The 17,801-nt window shown below is 58.1% G+C and overlaps 3 protein-coding genes across 3 annotated transcripts; all 3 read left to right on the top strand.

The window, feature by feature from the left end:
• The first annotated feature begins 88 nt into the window (after positions 1-88).
• On the top strand, positions 89-4,018 carry B0H64DRAFT_473050 (P-loop containing nucleoside triphosphate hydrolase protein). The gene has a single exon (XM_062807972.1). It carries the CDS (start codon positions 261-263, stop codon positions 3,621-3,623), a length of 3,363 nt encoding a protein of 1,120 aa, XP_062660374.1. The 5' UTR covers positions 89-260; the 3' UTR covers positions 3,624-4,018.
• A 1,145-nt stretch (positions 4,019-5,163) lies between these two features.
• On the top strand, positions 5,164-7,102 carry B0H64DRAFT_416127 (isocitrate lyase; the record flags this gene model as incomplete). Its single annotated transcript, XM_062805141.1, has 5 exons — positions 5,164-5,394; positions 5,458-5,613; positions 5,677-6,019; positions 6,093-6,645; positions 6,745-7,102. 5 exons carry the CDS (start codon positions 5,164-5,166, stop codon positions 7,100-7,102), a joined length of 1,641 nt encoding a protein of 546 aa, XP_062660373.1.
• A 7,327-nt stretch (positions 7,103-14,429) lies between these two features.
• B0H64DRAFT_456560 (uncharacterized protein) lies at positions 14,430-17,677 on the top strand (the record flags this gene model as incomplete). The annotated part of the gene is made up of 3 exons (XM_062807347.1): positions 14,430-14,659; positions 15,432-15,595; positions 15,656-17,677. 3 exons carry the CDS (start codon positions 14,430-14,432, stop codon positions 17,527-17,529), a joined length of 2,268 nt encoding a protein of 755 aa, XP_062660372.1. The 3' UTR covers positions 17,530-17,677.
• Positions 17,678-17,801: the final 124 nt, after the last annotated feature.

Genomic DNA, 17,801 nt, shown 5'->3' with positions numbered 1-17,801 from the left:
TCCTCCGTCCTCGCTCATCAAAAGATTAGAATGTGGTGGTCGGCTGGCTACCTTACCTAGCTGGAAGTTTAACTGCCTCGCGTAGGTAAGTCGTATGTCACGTGCTCTCGCGCGCTTCTTTTCTCTCATCTGTACACAGTGCGCAGGTGGCGCGCGCCATTCTCAATCGCGCCAGATATTCTCGGTGCCTGCACCTTGGCTATACCCACTCCATAACTAACTTAACTCCCGTCACGCCGTGATGCGCGGCAAACCCAACCATGGCTCAAACGGCCAAGATACCGGATGACGACAGCACAGCATCCTCGGTCGATCGAACCCCTTCCTCCAACACAAACACGCTCGGCAAACGCAAACCCACGGCCGACTTCGAAGGGAAGGTCACCTGGACCGACGACGACTCCGACCATGGCGCCGAGGACCTCAAGCGACAGCGATCCGCCAAACGCCGCGCCATCTCCAAGGGGAAACAGCCCGCGAGGAAGAGCGCCGCCGGCAGGACCAAAGGATCTAACAAGAAGCGAGCCAGCGACCTGCGCGCCTGGGTCAACGACGTCGACGAGTCGAGCGCCCAGGAGGAGTTCGCCGGCGCCAGCGTGCCGGGATACCTGCTGCAGCGGAGGAAGCGCTTTGATAGGGACAGGGAGCGGCTGCGGGATGCGGGGTTGAAGCTGCCGCCGGATTACTCGGATATCTACTTCTCTGATGATGACGACAACGGGGGCGCAACGGAGAGGCTTGGCGAGCGGCCCCAGTTTGAAGATAGGACTGGTGTCAAGCCGTGTCGGCCGTATGAGGATATCGAGCTCGAGTACTCGGCGGGTGTTATCCCGGCGTCGATTGCCCAGTATCTTCGCGATTACCAGATTGCGGGCGTCAAGTTCCTGCACCAGCGGTTCGTTTATCAGAAGGGCTGCATCTTGGGCGATGACATGGGTCTGGGGAAGACGGTGCAGGTGGCTGCGTTTCTTACCGCCGCCTTTGGGAAGACGGCGGGCGAGCGGGATGCGAAGCTGATGAGGAAGATGCGACGGGCGGGCGACCAGTGGTATCCGCGCGTCTTGATCGTCTGTCCCGGCTCGCTGATCCAGAACTGGAAGAACGAGCTGAAACTCTGGGGGTATTGGCATGTTGACACCTACCATGGCCCTGGCAAGGAGGACGTCCTGCAAGCTGCCAAGGCTGGGAGACTCGAGATCATGATCACGACCTATGTCACCTACAAAAAGATGCGCGAGGCGGTCAATGAAGTCGAGTGGGACTGCGTTGTTGCCGATGAGTGCCATATTCTCAAAGACCGGAGGTCCGAGACAACCCAGGCCATGGACTGCGTGAATGCCCTCTGCCGGATTGGCCTGACCGGCACGGCCATCCAGAACAAGTACGAGGAGCTCTGGACCCTCTTGAACTGGACGAACCCCGGCCATTTCGGGACACTGGCCGAGTGGAGCAACACCATCACCAAGCCTCTCACCGTCGGCCAGTCGCACGATGCCACCCTGAAGCAGCTCAGCGTCGCCAGAACGACGGCCAAGAAGCTGGTCCAGAACCTACTTCCGGAGTTCTTCCTGCGGCGGATGAAGACGCTCATCGCCCACCAGCTCCCCAGGAAGAGCGACAAGGTCGTCTTTTGTCCGCTTACCGACATCCAACGCGAGGCCTACCAGAACTTTCTAGAGGGAGACCACGTCACATTTGTCAACTCGGCATCCGAGCTCTGTGACTGCGGTTCAGGGCGCAAGAGAGGCTGGTGCTGCCGGAAGACGCTCCCTGACGGGAAATCGTGGATGAGCGTCGTCTTCCCAAGCATCATGACGCTGCAGAAGATAGCGAACCACATCACTCTGCTGATCCCCTCGTCTGCCGATCCAAACGACAAGCAGAATTCGGAGCTTAATGCGCTCCAGACCTGCGTTCCTGACGACTGGAAAGAGCTCTACCGGAACCGAGACTCGATGCTAAATCTGGCTAATCCCGAATTTTGTGGGAAGTGGAAGATCTTGAAGAAGCTGCTGCGCTTCTGGCACGAGAATGGAGACAAAGTGCTCGTCTTCTCGCACAGTGTCCGGCTCTTGCGTATCCTCCAACACCTGTTCCACAACACGAGCTACAATGTCAGCTTCCTAGATGGCACGCTGAGCTACGAAGATCGCCAGAAGGTAGTGGATGACTTCAACTCGGACCCTTCGCAGTTCGTGTTCCTCATCTCGACGAAAGCCGGCGGCGTTGGCCTCAACATCACATCGGCTAACAAGGTCGTCATCTTCGACCCGCACTGGAACCCCTCGTACGACTTGCAAGCCCAGGACCGCGCGTACCGCATCGGCCAGGTTCGCGACGTCGATGTCTTCCGTCTCGTCTCGGCGGGCACTATCGAAGAGATCGTCTACGCGCGGCAAATCTACAAGCAACAGCAAGCCAACATCGGGTACAACGCGTCCAACGAGCGGCGCTACTTCAAGGGTGTGCAGCAAGACAGCAACCGCAAAGGCGAGATCTTCGGCCTCAGCAACCTCTTCAGCTTCCACGGCGACCAGGTGGTTCTCCGAGAAATCGTCAACAAAACCAACATCGCCGAAGCCAAAGCCGGCGTACACCTCAGCGACATCGACCTCGCCAAGATGGCCAAAGCCGACGAAGCCAATCCCGAAGACGAGGACGACGACGAACTCAGCCTCATCAAGCCCGAACCAAACGACAACGACAACGACGACGAACAAGGCATGAGCCAACTCGCCAAACTCATCACGGCCGAAAACCGCGAGGACCTGGTGCGCGCGCACCGGGCCACCAAGCCCCGCAGCGACGCCATCGCCGGCATCCTGGCGTCGGCCGGCGTCGAGTACACGCACGAGAACTCCGAGGTCATCGGCACCAGCCGCGTCGAGGCCCAGCTCTCGCGCCGCGCCGAGCTCGCCGGCCACGGGCCCGACCAGGAACCCACCGCCGACGGGGCTGATGACAGCGTGCTGTTTGCGGATAGCCAGGGCGGTGATGCCCACCTCCCTTCAGCCACCACCACAGAAACCACAGCTGCCTTGGATGGCAGCAACCCCTGGCGCATGCACAACCGCTTCAACCCGCCGGTGGAAATCATGCGGCGGCAGTTCTGCTCGATGGCAAGGGAGTTTGGGTTCCGTGATGTCACTGAGTTTGCGCTGGTCGTCGAGAGCTGGACGCAGGAGCAGCGGCGGAATTGTTTGGATACGTTTTATCGGGTGAGGGAGGTCAAGGTGTTGGAGGGGGAGTTGAAGCGGGTGGTTAAGGGAGAGGGGGTGGTGGTGAAGGGGGAGGGGACGGGGACAACGTCGGGTGCGGAAGGGGGTGGGGATGGTGGGGTGGTGAAAAAAGAGGTTGGGGGGGTTGCTGCTACGAAGGATGAGGGTGGTGGTGACAACAAGGTGAAGGGGGAGAGGATGGATTCGCCTGTTCGGTTGTCGCCTTTGTTGGACGTCAAGATGGAAGGGGAGGGTTCCCCGGCGCAGTTTGAGACGGGGAAAGTGCGGGCCGGGATGGAGAAGACGGAGCAGACGAAGACGGAGAAGACGGAGACGGTCAAGGTGGAGATCACGCGGGTGCCAACAATATTCTTATCCGACGACGACGAGGACGATGAGCTTTAACACGGGCGATAGTGGCGTTTGGACGGAGGAAGATACCCCTGAATTTCTATCCATCTCATCAATGAAGCAATACCTACTACCATTGACGAAGTAGGAACTACTACTGAGGGAATCCCATCCTTCAATGACATGCACAAGAGAGCATGTGCGTCTGCTGCATGTGATTGCTGCCAAGCTTCACTCCAGACTGGGAACCCCCGTGGTGTGTAACTTGACGGCAGCAAGTGGCATCCGGGGTCCAAGTTGGCCGAGGTCAAACGGTCCAATGGGCCCAATCATGCCAATCAATGGCGAAGAGGGTTGGTGGCAGCCGCAAAAGTGGATGCCGAGCGGACAATGCACCCGGAGAGGAGACGCCTATGACGCATCTTCACATGCCATCGAAATGGCGATGAATCTGGACGCAAGCGGCAGTCAGTCTGTCGAATACGTACATTGACGGCAGAGGGAGGATAAGAAATGCGAGGCAAATTTGATTTTGAAAATGAATGCAATGCAATCACTCACCACCTAGAGTCAGGTCCCTTCCTCAATCGCTCTTTCTAATCTTCCCCGTCTTCCTGCGTTCCTCTCGCCCTTTCCTGACGTTATCCAAGCCGCAGATCTCCAATCCCTCAGCGCTGTGGGGGAGGGGCAATCACCATGTGGTTCAGCTCTGTGGCTCTGTGGCAGGGGCCAATGGTAGGCTGGAGACGCTGTGTTTGGGCCCCGGCATGGGCTCGGCAATTCGGTTCAACGGGCGCTGTGGGGTTGGAGGGGCGGGTGCCAGGTGTGCCAGCCAGGTGGGTTCAGGTGGGCAGGTGGGGTGCCGAGGGCGGCGAACGCTGTTGCCAGTCGAAGCTCGGCTCAAAGGAGTCTTTTTGGGCTTTGCTTTGATGACTCGATCTGTGTTTTTGATTGCCCGTTTTGGATGCGGTTTGCCTGTGATGACGACTTATCTGGGAGTTCAAGACTGGAGATAGCAAAAGGGAAGAACTTGGAGATGATGATGATAGGGACGAGGTATGTATGATAACTATGGATATTCATAACACCACCAGTTTTCGATTTTCAGTTTTATCAACCTGGAAGTGATGGAGGCGAAAGACTCCTCGAGTACTGTGTGCCGTGTACTGCGTATACTCGGTGGAACGTGGAGACTGGAATAGCCGCTAGACCGATCTCTCCCGAATTCCCACTCCCTGGCATGCCCGGACAGCCTAGGCAAGGAGGCAAGGAGGCAAGGAGGCAAGCCACGCTGCCGACCGGATGCTCGCCCGGTCGAGCCTGGTACTCCTGGCTCCGGTTCCTAGTTCTCGGATCAGTCCGCCGTCTTAGTCACGAGTCAACTGGTCGGGATATTGTCTCATCAACTTTCATTCATGTGCTTTTCTTTTCCTTCTCTCTCCTCTTCCTCCCTTCTCTCTTTGTCATTATCGTCAACTCTCGATTTCGTCATCTTGATACCCATCCCTTGCCTCCTCGCCTCCTTACCTCCCTGTGCCTAACCGTTGAAACTACTCCCATTCCTTATTACTTTTACTACCCACCCCTTCCCACCATGGCCGCCAACAACATGGTAAATCCCGCCGTGGATCCCAACCGGGAAGACGAACTCTTCGCCAAGGAGGTCGACCAGATCAAGAAGTGGTGGAGCGAGCCGAGATGGCGCCGTACCAAGCGGCCCTTCACGGCCGAGCAAATCGCCAGCAAGCGCGGCAATCTCAAGATTGAGTACGCCAGCAACACCCAGAGCAAGAAGTTGTGGGATATCCTCGAGAACCGCTTCCAGGTAGGTCATCAAGGCGACTCTAAACCAACCTTACAGGTCAACGGCTAACGGGGATTATAACAGACCAAGGATGCCAGCTACACATACGGCTGCTTGGAACCCACCGCCGTCACACAGATGGCCAAGTACCTCGACACCGTCTACGTCTCGGGCTGGCAGTCGTCGTCCACCGCCTCTGCGTCCGACGAGCCGGGCCCGGATCTCGCGGACTACCCCTACGTAAGTGAAACAGAAAGAAAGAAAGGGGATCCCAAGCAAAAGAGTAGGAACTGACCGCAACAGACCACCGTCCCCAACAAGGTCGGCCACCTGTTCATGGCCCAGCTCTTCCACGACCGCAAGCAGCGCCAGGAGCGCATGTCGGTGCCCAGGGCCCAGCGCTCCAAGCTCGCCAACATCGACTACCTGCGCCCCATCATCGCCGACGCCGACACGGGCCACGGCGGTCTGACCGCTGTCATGAAGCTTACCAAGCTCTTCATCGAGAAAGGCGCCGCCGGCATCCACATTGAGGACCAGGCGCCCGGCACCAAGAAGTGCGGTCACATGGCCGGCAAGGTGTTGGTGCCCATCTCGGAGCACATCAACCGCCTGGTGGCCATCCGTGCGCAGGCCGATATCATGGGTTAGTTGGCAACACTCTTATGGCCATTCTTTGATGGATAGGTCACAATAATAACACCTTACCTCGCATCTAGGCTCCGACCTCCTCGCCATCGCGCGCACCGACGCCGAGGCGGCCACCCTCATCACCACCACCATCGACCCGCGCGACCACGCCTTCATCCTCGGCAGCACCAACCCCAACCTGCAGCCGCTCAACGACCTGATGGTGGCCGCCGAGCGCGCCGGCAAGGCGGGCGACGACCTGCAGGCCATCGAGGACAAGTGGCTCGCGCAGGCCAACCTCAAGCGCTTCGACGACGCCGTGCTGGACGCCATCGCCGCCTCCGGGAACGCCCAGGCGCTCGCCGACCAGTACCGCCGCGCCGTCCAGGGCAAGCAGCTGTCCAACGCCGAGGCCCGCGCCGTCGCCCGCGGCATTTTGGGTAAGGACGTCTACTTCGACTGGGACGCCCCGCGCACCCGCGAGGGCTACTACCGCCTCAAGGGCGGCTGCGACTGCTCCGTCAACCGCGCCATCGCCTACGCCCCCTACTGCGACGCCATCTGGATGGAGAGCAAGCTGCCGGACTTCAAGCAGGCCGAGGAGTTTGCCCGCGGCGTACACGCCGTGTGGCCGGAGCAAAAGTGAGTTCCCCCTTTTCCCTTTGCCTTTTTCTTTTGCCTTTTTCTTCCCTCTTTTCCACCACCTCTTTATTAAACACTACTAACAACCTCCCCCCACAGACTCGCCTACAACCTCTCGCCCTCCTTCAACTGGAAGACGGCCATGCCGCGCGCCGAGCAGGAAACCTACATCCAACGGCTCGCGGGGCTCGGCTACTGCTGGCAGTTCATCACGCTGGCCGGGCTGCACACGACGGCGCTCATCAGCGACCGCTTCGCGCGCGCCTACAGCCAGCAGGGCATGCGCGCCTATGGCGAGCTGGTGCAGGAGCCCGAGATGGAGCTCGGTGTGGATGTCGTCAAGCATCAGAAGTGGAGCGGCGCGACGTACGTCGATGAGCTGCAGAAGATGGTTACTGGGGGGGTGAGTTCGACGGCGGCGATGGGGAGTGGGGTTACGGAGGATCAGTTTCATTAGGGAGGTGGTGTGGGGATGGGGTGGGTGAGGTTGAGTGATTTGAGTGATGGAAAGGGGGGAGGGTGGAAGTGCGGTCTGTACATAGGGGGCATGTATTCGTTTTTTTTTCTTTTTCCAGATTGGGTCGTTTGGTATTTGCTGCTAGAAGGGTAGGAGATTGATCTGGTCCATGGTTATAGATGTATTCTTGTCCGTCCTGGTTTGCCCCCTTAACTGTGAACAGCTACCACCGTCTTGTCTCGACCTAATTGTCATCCCACGACACCACCCACGGCCACACCCACGGCCACGGCCACATCGGCGACACGGACCTCGAAATGAGCACTTGCGACGATCTAATTTCGTTGCTCTACCGTAAGCACCTTGTGTCCGTCGTAACTGTCGTGCGACGGGTGATGTGGATGTGGATCCGGATCCTACTGCTTACGGTGGCGTGTCCTAATAACTCGCCGCAGCACTCCTCGTCGGATCACCGGGCGAGACCCATGTTGAACAACCAACAGATGGCGTGGCTGGTGGATGCCACTTTAGTAATCCTATCTGCCCGGTTGGGAGTTAAACCATGTTGCTCCACGCATATGAGGACCATGTTCATCGGGTTGGATATGTCAGAATGTAAGAAGCCGACACGGCGATTACAAAGCGAACAAGTCGTAACCGCTGATAATATTCCGTCTCACGCCGGGATATCGTTCGGAGAGTTATCCAACATAAGCCCCCCGCAGATTGTAAACGAGCGTTTAAACTAGCGCCCAAAGGGGCTTGCTCAACGGCCACGACTGGCCTCTTGTACAACCCGTAACCACCTCACGGGCAGCCTCATCCAACCTAGTATGTGTTAGGGCGACACAAAAGGTTGACTGTCCGGTCAAAAGTAGTTCGGTATTCAGAAACCGGGTAGGTGGAATAGGCCCCTGAGCACAACAGCCGGGTCCAACGTCCTCCCCTCATCTAATGCCCTATGTTCTGCTACACACGAGATGTCGTGTCCCCAGACACCAGCAAGTGCAACGTGTTAGAGCAGGTGACTCTTTTCCACGTCACGGCCCAGGTGAACTTCCTACCAACTCGCAGACCACGACGACCACTCGGAATACCCGCACGGCATCAAAACAAGTCAGTCGAGGGGCCTTGCATGTACATACTTGTGCTGCCAACATGGTACATTCCCTCTCAGTATCAAAAGCTGCCAGTACCAACAGCCGCAGCATAACACAGCACGAAGCCCACCATCACAGGCCAACATCCCATTGGCATACTCCAGAACGTTTCAGTACCACCAGCCACAACCGCAAGAACCACCCGCGAGAGGCCCCCACCCACCACCATTTCGGGCACACCACAAGTAACACAGCCCAACACGAGCAGCAAGATAACAACACAACACTGCCCTACCCTAACGGAGGCTCAACCCACTCCGTCGCAACAAGGCGTCACCTATCAGCTAATCCGGACCGCCCAGACCATAGCGTGACACAACATCTACCGGCCCCCAGCACCGTCAAGTGTGAGCACCATAAAACGGTCCGGTCACACCTGCACCACCACCCTAAACCGTCCAGACTCTCTCTTCCGCGGGGGGTAAAACACCCGCCTCTTCAGCCGCTCACGCGGGGGTGTTCATCCCACCCGTTCGTTGAGAGGCCGTGCCGGAGTTCGGCTGTTTGGGGCGTTTTATAAACTCCGGTCTAGTTTGCTGGGGAAGCGCCATCGGAATGAATAAAATGTTCTAGAAAATGCTATACAACTCTCCCTCCTCTAGAGGTAACTGCATCCATAGACTACCAGCCGCATCCCGAGGTCTAGCCCTACTCAGGCTCCCCCCCTACTGCTGCCAAAACCAGAAGAGGGAGGGGATAAGCATGCTTCCACGCGGGGACCTCAAGGATACGCATAGCATGGTGGTACAAGCATCGAAACATGAGGCGGAGGCGGGAGCGGAATCAGACCAGACGACGGAGCTGACTGTGAGGTTGTTGGTGGCTTGCTACCAGAGCCACGGTGAGTGGGGGAGGTGAGCGAGGCTGGGTTTCCGTTGCGGCCCCCACAAGTCCGTACGTACTCGGTCGGTTTCGCCGACGGGCAGGCGCTGAGGTTTCTTGAAGCCCGGGTTGGTTGGTAATGCAATTGATCGTGTTTGTTACAGGACTTGGAAGGCAGTGCACATCATAGTTATCGGTGAGAAGCCGAGTTGGACCATTGCTTGATACGCTAAGTCCGGTATGAAGATTGGCTTGCAGCCTCTTCCATGGCCACTTGTAATGTCTGGCTGGAAGCCCATCGGCAAAACAAGACGACTATGCTTATTCTTTGAGAACAGACGTAACCGCCAGCAATAAGAGGGCGCAGTGCCTAGGTGCGTCGGCCAAAATGGGCGAAGCTATCCGCCGTCTGCCACCCGGAGAAACTCGAGCCCACGCCCAGCCATTGTATTTCCCAACGTGGGGGCTACCCGGGCGGTTACTACTTTTACTTACTGTATGTACGGGATTCGGAAATTGGGGGCCACTGCAATCGACGGGCAAAGGAACAGCTGCTGCAGGTACCTGCACGTCTGATGGCAGGACGTACATACATACACCAGACGACGCACTGGCTTCTCCGAGAGCGGCTCCTGCAGCCCCCAACGGCCGGGACTTTGTGCGGAACAGAACAGCTCCCGGCATGCCTGGCCGGGCCGGGTCGGGCTAGAAATAGCAAGAGACACAAAGAGAGAGATCGACGGCCGCCTCATCCCACGGGCCGATCGCCCGGCCCTCGTTCGTCTCTCAGTGAGGTATTAAGGTTGCGGAGATAAGTTTGAAACAGGCTCCCATCCGCATGGCTGTGCGCAGTCCGGGGTGGGAGAGTGATTAGCCCGTCCTTGTGCTCTGCAACGCCGTCAGCCCAGACATTCCCCACGTATTATCCTCCCATACTCCGTACGGCCCGATGGTGTTGGCAACTCCACAAGTCTCGGCGACTGAGGCGTATAAGTGACGAAAAGGGAAACCAGGTTACCTGGAACAGTAAAGTGCGGCGAGGCTTGGCGGCGGAGATCGGAGGGTTGCATCCATCCCATCCCACGCCGCAAGGGTCTAGTTAGTGTATTTTAACGAACATATCAAAACGCCTGTGCCGCGGTCGTGCCGCCAGGTTCCCATCAATGTGAGACTGTGGGACAGCAACAAGTAGTTCCACACCTGCGGCGCGGCTCCTCCCACGGGTATGGTCATTGTCGGTGCCTGGTGGAATACCGGGATCCTGAGTGATGGTATCATCGGTTCGACGGGGTTGGTTTGCAGGGCGGATGGATCGATAGAGTTCAGTCGTCCTGTGAGAGATGGCTGGCTGTTGAAGGAAGAGGGGACAAAGATAGGACGGCGAGCAAGGTGGCACAGAAGGGCCAACAACCTTTCTTCCTGGGCTGGCCGTTGGGGGGGTTGTCGTGTCAGTCAATCATCGTATTTTCAGACATTGTTATCGAGATGGTTCGGGAGTAATCAGCGTCAAGAAAGAAACAGTCCCCACGAGCATGTCTCTCCATGCCGGGCGCCCATGGCCCCGGTACGTGACCGCGCCGCTGACCCGCCGCCGTCGTCTGAACCGGCTCCACGATCCCGTGGCTATTTTTGACAGCGTCCCGATCTTGCGTGCCCGCTCGGAAAGGATGAGACAAGCGCATCAGCGTTGTATGGGTACACTAGCGCCGTCAGCAGGCAGCGGTAATACAAGACACCACAGCCTTGGGGTCGCCCTATCCAGCATCTTCTCGGGACAAGGACCCGGGAACAAGACCCTGCTCGGATGCGATGTGGAATAAAGGCCTCGGATGGTCCTCCCTAGCCCGACCGGCCTCGTACCGAGCGTTTACCGACCGGCGCGGGCTGCTGCTAGCTTGGAGCGCCGTGGTGAGCGGTTTTTTAATTCGGTAGCTTGCCGGCTGGGCATCTGTTCTCAAGCCAAGAGAGCCTGCGTATATAATGCAACGAAAAGACAGGTGCTTGGTGGCCCTCTGCTCATTAAAGCAGCTGAATCGGCGTGGCGGAGGCTCAAACGGCAGACGCCACTCCTCATGGTCAACCATTGGAGAGAAGCCGGTGCTCCATCTCGAGACGCTGGATCGGAAGCAAAGATCGGCTGGCTGGAAGGAAGAAGGCGTATAAAACAAACGTCTTCAAGGTGTTTTGTCTTGGCGATCTCGGTTCTCGCCGATGTTGTCGGGTGAGGTCCGACTGGTGCCGATCGGGTCGAAGGCGTAAACGCTGAAATGAAACGAGCGAGCTCGCAGCGGTTGGACTCCGGCGGATTCCGAGTCCCCCAACTCCCACATCAATTACTGTGTACTAGCTGGCTGCATACGTCTCGCTATCTAGGCAGCGCATTAGTTAGTTAGTTGGAAACTCGTTCCCCGGAGCAGCGGCAAGTGCACGGTTTGTCACATCGGATATCCCAGGTTCCGGGAAAAGTGCTGGAAGCACGGCGGTTTCTTGTAACCTCGCGGACACAGACACAGCCGCAGCCATGACCACAACCACACCCGCAACCGGGAACTGGGGATCAGTCGTTCACTGATTGGCATCGGGGTCTGAACTCGTGGAACAGTCTCGCCGTGGATTGGCGGGGATTGGCGGGGTTGGATGAGGAACTTACCCGGTTTTCGAACGCGCCAAAATGGGAAACCCCGACGCCAAGCACACTGCCCCAAGCCCCAAGCTCTTTCTGCTTCTGAAACATGAGGCACCTACCCCTGTGCAACGAACCTTACAAGCTGAGTCAGAATACAGTACGCCCACTCGAGATGCGTCGGGTAATTTTCCTCGTTTACGAAGAGAGCGCGACCTCAGTTTGGTTGAATGTGCCGATGACGTACGAACAGCGAAACTACCTACGTAGGCGGGGGGAGAAAGGGAGTTTACACAGTAGAAACAAAGGACATTTTGACAGCGTGGTCGGTGGAGCCAAAATGACAATAAGCACAACTCAATGCCCTCAATGCTTTCAAAAGCGGCAAGTTGGTCGCACATTTTTGAGGCTTAGGTGGTGGCTCTTGCACGGGCATTTCCATTACATACGAATACCTTACATTACACATGTTCCGTCCGCAGATCATTTTTTCAGTTCCGTTATGTAATGTGGGACTCCCGAGCGCCAAGAAGCCAGTGTGCGATCTCCCTGCACCCCAAACGCTAACCCCTGCCCGTTGGCTGGACCTCTTGTCTGAGGTGGTCGAAACCGGCAGTCTCGATCCATCGATTAAAAAAAAGAAGCACAGCAACGCAGTCGATTTATCAACAAGCCATGGGTTCAACAACCTAAGCACGTGCTAAGCTATCAGAGTCGGGACCGAGTGGCGTTCTGCCTCGGGGCCGTCGCTGAGTGCGATGATGGAAGACCGACAGTTCCATTTGACCCACTGTCATCGCTCACTGCAACGCCATCGACGACGCATCCACCACACCATCCACCACACCATCCACCATCGGGGAACCCCTGTCTGATCGCACAACCCACAACCGTCCCCGCCAAACACGGCGTCCTCCCAGAGCCGTTTCAGCGCGCTGATCCTCGCGGCTGCTACGCCTCATCCAGAAACTGCAAGGCACCGGGCGGTAGGTGGGAGGGTGGCGGGCGAGGGCGTGGATTGAGGCAAGGTAAACTATTCTGTACGTATGTATGTACGAAATCGTACCGAGGCCTGCCCGGGTTCACTTGAGCCTCCCACATGGTCCTGGGCCACCCCCATGCCATTCCTGGGGCACCGGCAGATGCCAATGACGAGGTGTGATTTTTGTGACGGCCGAGATCGTTCCCTCGCCCGGAAAGAAGATCGAGCTGCAAAGCTGCACCTCCATTCCAGGTTGTTCTCTCCACTCCACCCAACCCCAGCACCCAACAATACCACACCACACCACATCACATCATCCACACTCGTGAACAAGGGCCCGGACGACTGCGCTCCTCGAGTACTGTGTAGGAAACTTGCACATGACTCTTTCTTTCTCCCCGGTATTCGCTGACGAGGCCATCGTGGCCAAACGTTAAACCCTCCGTGCGCGTGTGCGTGCTCCCCTGGGTTGAACAAGACGATCTGATTCCTCTGTCAGTTCAAACGATCCCAATCCCACACCCACTTTGGACTCGCTCGGCATCCTTGTACGATCCTACAAAGTACCTGCTGTTAGGTACCCTTGGTCTGGTCTCGACCGCCGTACCACCAACAACCCACCGATCCACAGACATAATCCACGCCTCCCGTCCCCCAAAACTGACATGACACCATGAGTTACTAAGTACAGAGGTACCTTCATCCTACCTTGACCCCACTCCGGCACACATCCGCAACGCTCTTCCTGACACCTCAACTCGCCTTGCCAGGGTGACCCCGGCCTTGCAAAAGACACTCCAGGGCGTACCCGGGCGGACTCGACTACCTCGACTGCCTGAGCTCAGACACACACTGTTTCCAGACTGTGCCCTCGATTCATGCTCCGGCCGAGGAGCGGCACTTTAAGGCCATCCCGTCTTTTTTCGGGTTCATCCTTCTGTTTTCTGTTTCTTGTTTCTCAGTTTCACTAGTCATCCCCTCGTCCTATCTCCTTGGGCTGTCTTCTCAACTACATCTCGAACGAAGTCCGCCGAGAATGGTCCAACCTCGTCGTCGGCTTTTTTCTCCTTCTCCTACCGCTATTGTTGTGGTTGTTGCCGCTGTCGTGGCTGATTCTCTTCGAGGAGGTTGCTTGAATTGACCTTCTACTCATTTGCGATAGTCCGCGTGCCGCTATAAACTGATCACGGGCCTTAATTCTCCTCTTCTTGCGCCTTCTTCGCCTTCTCTCCCGCTCCACGATTTCCCGGCCCATTCCTTGCATCTCGGTCCTTGGACTTCGTCATTAAGAGCGCGCTCTTGCCAGCAACGCCTCGACAACCCCCCCAGCAACCCCCCAACCGCCCGTGCGAGGTGGCGGCTTCGTTCTTCTATCCCATCTCAATCGATTGTTCACCAAGAAAGTGGAGCACAATGTTCGGGCCCACGGGATTCGACCATTTGTTGAATAGGCCAGAGGAGGGCGAGGCCTATTCGAAGCCCAGAGCTGCCGTCCCATCTTGTTCGTCCAGCAGACGAGCTTCAATTAGCAAGAGCCCGCGGGGCCATAAATATTCCAGTTCGCAGGGCTCCGAGTCCTCTTTCGCTTCCTCCATACCACAACTTGCATCTCCTTCACACTCGCGAAACGCCTCTCATTCAACCACGGCTTCGCAATCGACGAACCCGCCAACACCACCATCTTCACACTCGTTATCAGGCAGCTTTCCAGCCCATCTTTACTACGATAATTGCAACAAGATGGCCGACATGGCTGATCCTACTGCTGGCGGCGACAACCAAACCGGCCAGCGGACCATCCGCGAAGCTGAAAATCGACCCCAGAGCCACACGAGTCGCTTTGCCAGCAACAACCAGGCCATCGATCTCACAGGGGAAGACCGGATTGAGTCGCCCACTGATGCTGCCATGCCTCTGATCAGACGCCCTGCTGCTGCAGCTTCTGCTGCTGGGCCTTCTCAAATGAACAAGTAAGTTACTATTCCCCGGTCACAAAACACCCATCATCGCCATCACCATCACCATCATTATCATCAAAATCGACGACCTGTTGCGTTCAGTTTTGTTGCTGGTCCCCCGGTTGTTGTTCAGGGACCAGGAATTACCCCTGAATGGCACAGTCTGTCCTTTGCACACATTATCTCCCTGATCTGAAGACATCAGCTTTTTCCCGAAAGGCTAGAGAATTCAGATCACGATTGAGTTCAGATCCTGTCCATTTTTTGAGCAGCCATTTCTCGGGATCGCTGGTCCGGGCTTGGCAAGGCCCTGCAAGTGCGGGCCCCACTCCGACCCACTCCGATCTCAACTTTACAGCGGAAGCTCGTGCGAGCCCCACCCGGTTTCGGGGAGCACAGCCCCACATCTGCCCGACGACTCCGGGTCGCACAGCTCCGCTCTCGGTCGCACCACCCCACCCAGCTCCGGGTCATGCAGCCCCACATCTCCTGCACGGCTCCGGATGGCCGAGGGCAAACCCGGCCATCACCTGCCACGGAGATTTCAAAAAAAAGGGGAGATGCAATTAATGGTACAGGTGACAACTCACGGAGATGATCACCTGCTAATTGTTTAACCCCGGGGATGATCCCTTTGTGCTACCCGGAACTGACCCCTTACCCCCTTCTTCTTCTCTGTTACACAAGTCACAAGCCCCTTACCCCTTACCCACCACACTATCACATCCGATCTAGCACCACTTTGTCGTCAACTTATCTGAACTTGCACTAACAAAGCAACTAGTTCTCAACAAGCACAGACTGGGTCCGCCCAATATGAGCCCTCATTATACCACCCGAGCACCATCCCTAGCATCACTCCCGGCAGTATCCCCGGTACCAACACCGGCCCACTGCCTAGTATTCGTCACTCGGCCCTTCCTACCGCGCCCATTTTTGCCACTGGAAGTGAGAGCCCAGATGCTGGTGGCCCATCCAATGCATCCAGCTCAACTACAGCCCCCCCAGCGCCTATCACCCAGGCCCCCGTCCCCCAGGCTCCAATTACCCAAGCGCCAATCACCCAGGCCCCCATCCCCCAGGCCCCTCTCCCGGTCATCGGCCCTGGGGGTCGCATTTCGTTGCGGTTGAGCCCTGAACTCATCACTAGTGCTATTGGGCGCCTGGTTCCAGATTCACGCACATTGATGGCCGACATCGAGTTCAGACAAAGCCAGCGCACCTGCAAGTTTATGGACGATTGCAATATCATAAAGGACATGGACTATGACGATATTAAGTGGCGCAAGTCCATGTCCCACATCTTTGGTCGCAACAAGAACTGCACACGGAGCATCCCCGACCATGTCTGGTATTGGTTTTGCAGGAAGCACTACCAGCGTGCTCGGTACCGCAACTCCCATGAGTACAATATGCTCATCAGCCGGATCGTCGAGCTCCAGGTCCTGCGTCTAGAAGCCTGGAGCAACTACAACCGCGACATGGCCATGCCCCAGAACGGCGTCGTCGCCGACTGGTCGCTGATGGTCCGTCGCCGCCAGCAGGTCCTCATGGACGAGGAGCAAGGCCGCAAGCGCAAGTCGAGCGCCGAGGACCAGGACGAGCCAGACGAGGACGACGACGAGGAGGAGGTGGAGAGCGGTGGCCCCGCCAGCCCGACCCCTGCCGACACCGGGGCCGGGGTGGTGCCCGCCTGGCTCCTGGCCCTGGTGGGCACCGGGAAGACGACGGTCGAGATCCAGGCCATCCTCGCCGACATCTACCAGGACCTGGCGACCCACCGCCTAAGCCGCTTCCCGGATATCGAGCTGTTGCCCAACATCACGGGCGACAGGGCCAGGCCCAGACCCAACCGGGCCAAGCCGGGGAGCGGAGCCGCTGCCAGGAAGAACGCCGCTGCTGGGCAAGGCGCCCACCAGAGCAAGCGGCAGCGCGGGAACGACGACGACCGCCGGCCTCAGCCTGCCATCCAAGGGGGCCGCTCCCAGTTCGGTCAACCCTCGGGCCCCGCCCACCCCCCCGCTCACCTTCTTGGCCCTGCCCCTTCCGCCGCGCCGCTCGCCTTTCCGCCCTGGTCGAGCCACTATCCCAGCGGCCAGCCCTCCCACCAGCGGTCCGCGTCGCTAGACACCAACCAGTTCGCCCAGACTGGTTACCACCAGCCTCCGGGCCCCTACCGCTTCGGCGGTTACGGCCAGGGCCCCGCCCACACCGCCGGGGGGTACAATGGCTATTTTGGCGCCCAGACCCCCGAGCCGGAAAATGGCTATTTTTCGGTCGACTACGACGCCCGGCGCCAGCAGCAGCGGATGCAGGCGCACTCGCAGTCGGCCTACGGGCAGGGGCCGGGCTACGGCCAGGGAGGCGGCTATGGCCAAGCGGGGGGCTCCTACCCCGGCTCCGGCAGCCACCAGCAGGGGATGTCCCAGGTCAGCGCAGCTAAGCACTCGCGCAACCTGAGCACCCCCGTGCGGCCCACGCCGATGATGGGGATGGGGGGGATGGGCGGCGGCGGCGAGCGCTCGCAGGAGTTCATGCGCGGCGGCCCGGCCGACAGGGCCGACAACATGTACGCTGCCCAGGCCCAGGCCCAGCAGCAGTACCACCACGTCTTTGCTCCGTCGGCTCCTGGCCCCAGCGCCGATAATGTCCCGCGCTACGCCAGTGCCACCACGGCCCAGCTCCCCATCCACGGCGGGAGGCCCATGTCCTCTGCTCCCAGCATGCCTGCTCCGGGGTACTCTGCCGCCGGCCTTCCCGCTCCCGGCCTCTCTTCTGCTGGCGTTCCTCCCCCGGCCCCGGAGGGCTACGATAACCGCCTTCCTCCTCCGGGCCCGGACGGCTACGACAACCCCTACCTTCCTCCCCACTCCCGCCACTAGGCGCTCTCTCCGTGAGAGAGACAGGCTGTTGTCTTCTGAGGAGACACCAGCTGGGGGCGAGTGAATGTTATCTTTATTCTCCTAGTACCTCGCATACGTGAGCGAGCGAACAGAGATATCACCACCAACAAACGACCAACAAACGACCAAAAAAAAACATGAAAACAACAAACAATCACCAAAACACTTCGCTTCTTTCTTGGCCCGGTTCGATTCACCAGCCATTCCCCCTTCACCAAACCAATCCTTTCCCTCCAAAAGTTACTCAATTT

The sequence above is a fragment of the Chaetomium fimeti genome (assembly GCF_033439085.1).
Source record: "Chaetomium fimeti strain CBS 168.71 chromosome Unknown B0H64scaffold_3, whole genome shotgun sequence".
NCBI lineage: Eukaryota > Fungi > Ascomycota > Sordariomycetes > Sordariales > Chaetomiaceae > Chaetomium > Chaetomium fimeti.
This window is presented reverse-complemented; position numbering and strand designations above follow the sequence as displayed.

Coding starts and splice junctions, on each gene's coding strand:
- B0H64DRAFT_473050 (XM_062807972.1), top strand. CDS start 261: ATGGCTCAAACGGCCAAGATACCGGATGACGACAGCACAGCATCCTCG.